Source organism: Triticum urartu, chromosome 1, assembly GCF_003073215.2.
Source record: "Triticum urartu cultivar G1812 chromosome 1, Tu2.1, whole genome shotgun sequence".
NCBI lineage: Eukaryota > Viridiplantae > Streptophyta > Magnoliopsida > Poales > Poaceae > Triticum > Triticum urartu.
This window is the reverse complement of record NC_053022.1, coordinates 30,849,462-30,857,488: the sequence shown is the minus strand read 5'-3', so window position 1 is coordinate 30,857,488 and position 8,027 is coordinate 30,849,462. Positions and strand designations below refer to the sequence as shown.

General features: G+C 45.6%; 1 protein-coding gene across 1 annotated transcript; it reads right to left on the bottom strand.

The window, feature by feature from the left end:
• Positions 1-2,187: 2,187 nt before the first annotated feature.
• LOC125544626 lies at positions 2,188-6,291 on the bottom strand. The gene is made up of 6 exons (XM_048708370.1): positions 6,068-6,291; positions 5,857-5,945; positions 5,482-5,574; positions 3,504-5,372; positions 3,075-3,258; positions 2,188-2,978 (listed from the first exon to the last, which is right to left on the bottom strand). Exons 1-6 carry the CDS (start codon positions 6,171-6,173, stop codon positions 2,374-2,376), a joined length of 2,946 nt encoding a protein of 981 aa, XP_048564327.1. The 5' UTR covers positions 6,174-6,291; the 3' UTR covers positions 2,188-2,373.
• Positions 6,292-8,027: the final 1,736 nt, after the last annotated feature.

Below are 8,027 nucleotides of genomic sequence, written 5' to 3'. Positions count from 1 at the left end.
GCCTTGGATGGAGCTGAAAGGAAACAATTAAAATAGTTGAATCGCAAAACTATATTTATTTCTTTTCATATCTATTGTCAATCTGAATAAGGTTCCCGCAAAAAAAAATCTGAATAAGGTACAATTCTCATTTCATCTCTAACAAGAACCATGTAGTGCCATGTATCTTGTGCCAAAAATTCTTGCAAGGAGCAATTGATTGTGCATAACCAAATTTTACTGTTTCAACTAGAGTGGGCTGATGCAAGCACACAACATGACCACAGTTGTTGGTCCCTCCTTCCTCTGCATCCTCGGTACATGTAATCTAATAATAGCATTTGTAGTGGAAAAAGGAGAATATTACAATAGGAGTTTGTACACTTGCGCCATAGGTTCACTTTTGTCCATTAAGTTGAAAATTGAAGTGGAATGCGTGAGATTAGGGTTTGTTGATGTGGCCCGTGGCAGTGGCTTCGCTTTGCAGTTTGGTGTTGCGGCCTCTTCTCCATCATGTTGGTGCATCCTCTGGTGCCGGCATGAGGCATCTAAGCTTTTTTTGGAGATTGGGATCTTGGATCTTCTGGCAGAGACAGATGTTTCTTGTGAATTTATCATGGAGGGGTGGCCATTTCGACTGAAATATTTTCATAAGAGTTCTAAAGTACTTTAACAGGAAAAAAAGTATCAATGATATTTGAATACATATATTTAGATCAGGAAAATAACCATAAAATGCTTTCTTGAACCAACTATGTACTATTTATAGAGAGAAAATGGATCTACTGAGGTTTATTCAAATTTTCATTTGTGTCTTGCATTTTGTTAATCCCCTCCCACTTCAAAATACAGTGGATTATCTAATGGGCCTAGTCACATCGGTATTTCCATTTGATAATAACTATATGGATTATGGGCTTATGTGGTGCTCATAGTTGGTACTAAGATTGACAAATAGACTCGTTGAGTGATTACTTTTGTCTTGATCGAGTTGGTTGGTGATGATCGCGATGTAGATGTGTGCAAATTTCATAGTCTAGTTTACTGCTATATACATAGACTGGTTAGTTATTCTTATGTGTATTAATTTGATACGATGCTTTGGGTCACTAAAAATTCCTTCTATTGAAAACAAAATCAGCTAAATGGTTTGGGATGTGTGCATCTTTCCATGCAGAGGTCCAGCATGAACTCATTGCAGTTGTATCGTCTTGATGCGAGGTTTATTGACTCAACTACTTTATCAAAAAGCTAGGCCCACTCGGTCTCCCTCTGCATCCGTAGAGATACATGATCTGTGACTGTACTGAACGTATATAATTTATCACTATAGTTGTATTGTACAGAAGATATTTTCTCCACTTGATGCAGTACTCTTATAAGGAACGCACGGTATACTAATGAGTGCCATGCCAATGCTATTTAAGCGACCATCTAACATTTGGCTCTGCTTCCATCGTTTGCAATTGTATTCACAGCACCAGACCCATGGTGAATGTCTTCTGGTATAGGAGCCGATGGATCTAGCTACACGGGTCATACAGCAACAAAGATATATTTGTAGGCATGGTAGGTATCGGGGAATTGGTGATATGCACAGAACAGAAGGTCAGTGTATGCTTATGTTTCTGCCCCTGTGCCTACTACTATGCATATGCACCCGAGACATCCACATTCTCACCATCGTTTGAACAATTCTGCGAAGGACTCGGTTATTAACATGAGTGTACCTTTTTATGTACATGTGTGCTCAGTTCATGAATGTTAGGATACTGTTGAGGGCAAGAAACAAGTTATGGCTAGCTTTGATAACTTGTGGTCATGGCGCTACTGTTCCAGCCTTAATCTGGGGCTACATTAGCTTAGAACCATAATAATGTGCCTTCTGTCAGTAAACAGCATTGGCTCAGATTTTGTATTCACTTCTTATTTTGGCCTTGTAACTGAACTGAGTAACATTGTATTCAAATGACAAACAAGAATGAAATGAAACAAAAAGATCAAAGGAAAACTGGATCACTTGTTACACCTACAAATAATGCACCAAACAAGGATAAAAAATCAGAATGTTTGCGTTTTCCTCTTGGATAGTGTGCTCAACTGGATCATTACCGTCATGCTGTGAATGGGACCAAGGCAGCATCCAATCTCAGATTTAAATCCAAAATGAAGGAAAAACTATGGGAAATTTTGTAATGGAAGCATGAATAAAGGAGTTAATGCAACAGCAGGGGAAATTCCATGAGCATACATAGAGTCCATATGTTCTACATGAGGCCATCTCCCCCAAATCCTACATCGTAGTAACCCGACTCGCAAATAAGTAATTTGCAGCAGGCTATGTACATTACCTGGTCAAATATCTCAACCACTACAGGTCACAGCCTTAGGGTGTCAGTTGATATGCGACGCGAGTTCGGCCACAAGCTCTTCCAGAATGTCGTCACGTATCATTTCAGCAATGTCTGCTCCGAACATTTCAAGTTCAGGGTGATGGTCCAGGGGCAAAGGCTCGACACTGTCCAGATCAAATGGCTGATGGCTCCTTCGCATGAATACTGCCGTTCGCCAGACATTTTCAGCTAACTTTCTCCAATCCATTTGAGGCCAGGAGTTCATCATGATTTTTGAACATAGGCTGCTGCCGGGAGCCGTCATATCAGCTAAGATTGAGTTAACGAGATCGAAAAGAAGCTTCCTGTCTGATTTCGACCACAGGAGCAGCTTGCTGTACTTGTTTTCCAGCCATACGAACACATCTGAGCTGAACTGCCACTGCTCTGGGTAGACTGGAAAGCCACACGCAGTGCCAAGCATCTCCTGGACATAAGTGCAGTCCCTGTCCTCCTCATCCTTAAATATGGGTAGCTGCTCTTCCTTCACCTGGTAATCTGAAATGTCTGTATCGTCGCACTCATCGCTCGAGTATGCATCCGAATCATCTTCGCGTGTATCAACTTGGTCGCCCATCTTCAGCATCTTAAGTTGAGCTCTGAGTCCTGCATTTATGAGATGAAATGGGAATAAAAGATTACTGACAAGAATATAAATCATATTAAGTGCAGAAGAGTCAGACTTGATTTTGGTATGCTTGCCTTGAATACCATCATTGACACTTTTGAAGATTCCAGAATAAGTAGACTCTTCTCCAGAACTTTGTTGCGATGAAGCAGTTGGACTTGAGCATTCGCAGCTCTCAGCGCTTACAGAATAAGCAGACTTTACTGCTTGGTGATCAATTTCAGCAATGTCACTCTCCATTAGTTGGCTTTTCACCTCCTGAAACCAAATGTTACAGTTTTGATAATTAGATAGTAGTAGTCTCAAAACTGAACATTTCATAACAGAGCTTACAGTTCTGGACAAACTAACATTGACAACAGAATAATGTAGCAGATTACTTAATACTCCCTCTGTTCATTAATATAAGACGTTTTGGCAGTTTAATTTGAACTGCCAAAACATCTTATATGAATGAACAGAGGTAGTAATAAATAACAAAAAAATTGCAATGTATTGTGTACCTTCAATGTTATGATATCCTGATCATGAATTACTATGTCTTCTGCCTCTGGTAACGGTGTTGCTAGCTTTTGCTCTTTCCACCCTGCCTGACCTTTCAAATTTTGCACATCCTCATGTGGAATAGCCAAATCAATTGCTGTGTGATCCTCAGTACTGATAACATCACCTGGATGCTCATTATATGTGTTGCTTGTCCTGGGTAGATCAGAAGTGCAGATACTGTGTCTTGTTCTCTCTGAAGTTACATAAATCTCTTTCTCAGGTAGCATATTTTCCTTTCCTACATGAACGATAACTCGCCCATTCTGCTTGGCTTTTCTGATTGGTAACCTCTTCCTGAGAAGTCCATTCCCAGTATCATCAGTGGGTGTATTCAATATATCCTTCAGAATGGGCAAGTTAGGTGCAGAGCGCCTCCTGCCCGGTAATTTTGCAATAGTGGTAGATGAGGTTGGGAGAGACTTGGACCTGGGAAAATTCCTTGATATGCCACTTCTTGAATTATCGCCACGGTAAATCCCTGTCTTCCAACCATCTTTGCTGCTAATACCAAGAGGGCTGGCCGGCATCTCTTGCGCATTACTGGAATTGGTGTTTGAATCTGACAAACGCTTTTGGGTGGTTACTTTCGTTGCATCTCTAGCAGTGAGTTCAAGCATCTCACCTAATGTTCTTGTATCAGTAGGAACTGGATTTTCAGCTTTGGATTGGCAGGCCATTTGCCATCTTTCAGAGAGGTGCTTTCTGGCCTTTCTGCTCACCGATGATCCAGCAGAATGCGTGGATGAAGAAATTGACGAAGTCTCATCATGAGAAGTGGAAGCAGCCTTTTCCCTTTGACAGCCAACTCCAAGGTAGCACTCATTCTCAGATGGTTTCTTCCTGCTACCTCTTCTAGAGGTTTGTATTCTAAGCTTCTGTTCAGGTGTATCTCCTTCTGGCTCTGAAACTTGGACACTGCCATGTGCCATAGAATGTATGCCATCTTGCTTATGCGTACTATGGCGTGGCGGCTTCAACCATCGCGCACCAGTCCACTGACCAAACTGCGATGTTTCTTGGCTTGCTAAAACCGGTGTCGAACTTCTCCTCTGAGGGTCTGGTTTCAGAACAACAATTTGCGAGGGCCTCCGTGAACGCCTGCTCCCTTTTGGTGCCGAATGCTCCAGTGGCACATGTGAAGTTTCTTCGAGATGCACACTAGAAAGAGGACCCTCGGACTCACTGTCAACTTCCATTCTGCAAAGGTTGTCCTGCCCAAACGATTGCGCACCAGCACCATTGCTTCCATGGGGGTAGCACTGCGAACCACTGTAACCAAGGATGTGCCCTGGGAACCCTGACAAGGCAACACTGCTCTCCTGAAGGATTTCAAGGAAAACATCCTTCTTGGAGTACAGTATCTCAAGTGCCTCACCAAACTCCTTAGAATTCCTGTGGCCTTCGTCGGTGGAAAGGCGCTTTGCATCCAAGAACTTCTGCCTCACGAACTCCAGATCGGCATCGTTGCTTCTTGGGCGTGGCATCTCCTTGCCTGACTGCAGCGCCTTGCGCGTCGCCATGTTCTCCATCTCGGTCACCTCGAAAACATCCTTCAGTTCCGGCAGCTCATCGCCGCTGCTCCGACATGGCCGATCCTCGCATGAAACCCGGGCCACTTCCTCAGCACGTCCGGATAACTTCAGCCGTGGGTTGCTCTGGATGTCACTCTGGCACCGGTCAAGAACCTTCTTGGACCTCGGCACGGTCTCGAGACCCATCAGCCTCGCAACGATGCTGGGCGCGCAGTGCGTGAACTCCACCTCTTCTGGCCCCTCTTTCGTCATGTGTGACTTTGCAGCAGCCATGTTCTGTTTGTTAGTGACTCCCTGTGAAACAGAGGAAAGACAGCACCACAGCTTCAGGAGGGTAGGAGATCATACAGCAATGAATTTTGTACAGAAAATGCACACTTGTGGAAACTCAGATTGGCCCTACCTCTCCATGCCAGTTCTCTTTGCCTCTATGCACTTCTGCCGGCGGCATCCCCTTCCTCGCCCTCTTGGACCCTCTCTTGAACTCAAATGTGAACTGGTTGAAACATTGGAAGCATCAGGACCCATGGTCAAACCATATCAGAAACAGTCAAACATGGAGCTTCATTCAAATCTATTATTAAAAAATGAAGCATGCTCACTTAATTGTTTTAATATTTCGAAAATTCTGGACTAGAAATTTGAATCTGCATTTCGGAAGATACTAATGAATCTAGCAAAGACCAAGAGAGATCGACCGACTAACAGAATCTTAGCTACGAAATAAGAGCAGCAGCAGCTCAAAGGGGAGGAAAGGGGGGAGAGACGGGCCGCTTACGGAGGATTCCTCGACGGAAGACACCACCGGATCCTCCAGCACCGAGACGGCGACGCCCTTCGGCTCCAGACCTCCCGCCGTCGCTCGCGCTGCGCAGCCGCGAGAACAACCAAAAAGCGGATTTAAATCGGAGGAGAAAAAAAAACGGGAGCAGAACAGAGACCCTGGCCAACAAACAAACTAGCCGTGCGGATGAGGCGCCGGCGCTCACCTCGGCGCGGCGCGGGGCGGGGGTGCGGGCAGCGAGGGGGCCTCGCCGCCGACGACGCCGCCGCAGCTCCTCCTCCTCCTCGCGGTCCGGCGCCGCCGCGCAGCATCGCCTCGCTCGCTCGCAGCTTCCCCCTTTTCCGCTCTGGGACCTTTTTTTTTGACTGGGAAAAATCTTGTGATGTATACGCTCTGGGACCTTTTTGGGCTGGGCTTCTCCTCTCTCTCTCTCTCGTTCAAGAAGAGGATTTGAACTGCGGCCGTCGCAGGGGCGGTGGGTCCCCCACATAGGCATGGCCGGGCGGTGCGAGCAGAGCGGGTTGGAATGGTATACTACGTGGCGCCGTACCCGCACCGCGTCGCTGCGTGTGGGTCAGATGAGGAGCGGGGCCGGCGTGTCAGGGAGGGAGGAGGGTGCGAGTGTGGGGTGAGGCTGGGGAGCGGGGGGCGGTGGGCGTGGGGGTTCGGGTTTGAAAAGGCTGTGGGCACGAGGCGCGAAGGCCGAGGGCCCACACCCTGGTCTGGTCTCGCGCACAGTGATGAGCATGCGCAGCGCACTCCCAGCGAGGGAGCACCCGAGGCGAGGCTGCACAACACGCCACGCCGGTGCTTCCACGGCTCCGGATTTCTTTTCCTTTTTTTTCTGCCGCATCAAGGTGTGGGTATTGGTGAAAAACGACGAATTTGATTTTTTTTTTGTTTTTTTGAAAACTTCATCACAAAATGAACCGGGTTTGTAAATATTTCAAAATATCATCCATTTTCATGACGCCCGGCCCGGGACACCATGGTAGATAGAACGATGCCCGGGTCAAGGGCGCCATGCGGGCGGAGCTGACCCTGTAACATTGGACCGGCCTGCCAGACCAGGGCGCCATACGGTTTGCTTGAAGAAAACACTCGGCCCCGGCCAAGGTGTCCCAACCCAACCCATCTCTCTGTCATCGATCTGAACTCGCGAATGGCGGGTCCTCTTTCCCTTCGGACCATCAACATACTCTTCTCTGTTTTCCTTTTTTTTATTGGTTGAAATCTTCGTATTGGATTGATTTGGGTAAAACCCTAATTCATCCTCTTTTTTAGAAAAAAATATTGGATATTTGTATGATAAAGTTAGGGATTCGGTAGGTATGGTATAGGATTTGTATGCTAGGGTTAGGGATCTGGTAGGTATAGTATAGTTTTTAGGTTTGGGTAGGGTTTGTAGTAACTTTGGCATGGCTTTCCCCAAGCATGGCAAATATGTGCAAAGATTTGGTGTATGGATATTTGCAAATGTGTGTATCTATCTGCAGTATGGATATTTGCGCGTATGTATTATTCGCACATTGATATGGATCAACGTGATGATCCTACGGTCTTTGCCCGATCTTTCACCGCAAGACAATTAGATAAGTTAATCTTTCAATCACGCGATAAACGCAACCTGAAGAAGTGGAACGAATCCAGCAAGCAACATGATGATGATCAACACGCCTCAAACCTCAGCTTGATAATTCTTTATGCACACAAGAACCTTCATGCAACTTTTTTCAATCTGGATATGCAGCGGCCCTGTTCCCGGAGGGATGCTTCACCCGAGACACAACTCAAAATCTAAACTCTCAAAAATTCTCCCCCTAAACCTTAGAAGTTGGGTCCTTTATATAGGAGACCAGAAATCAAGTCGGTTGGACAAGCCCAAACCGAAACACATAAATAAATATCCTAATTGGCCCATAACATGGCCTGGAATAAAATAAATATCTAAAAATGCAATCGACCGAATTACCATGGTTCGATGACCCCCACGTCTCTAACCTGGTGGAGTCCTGAAGTTGGGCTTCACCTCCTTCTTCATGGGAGCAATAGGTGGTACTGGAATGCCCTCATCACAATTCACACATCTATGTATCCATTATGTGTGTACAAAATTTAGTGCATGGATATTTGCACATGCATGTATGTATGTATGTATGTATGTA

What these genes read in the sequence shown, in the direction of transcription:
- LOC125544626 (XM_048708370.1), bottom strand. Translation starts at nt 6,173, where the DNA reads ATGCTGCGCGGCGGCGCCGGACCGCGAGGAGGAGGAGGAGCTGCGGCG. An exon ending in AGGATATCATAACATTGAAG is followed by an intron (nt 3,259 to 3,503) that starts GTACACAATACA and finishes ATTTGGTTTCAG; the next exon opens with GAGGTGAAAAGCCAACTAAT. An exon ending in TGTCAATGATGGTATTCAAG is followed by an intron (nt 2,979 to 3,074) that starts GCAAGCATACCA and finishes TCATAAATGCAG; the next exon opens with GACTCAGAGCTCAACTTAAG.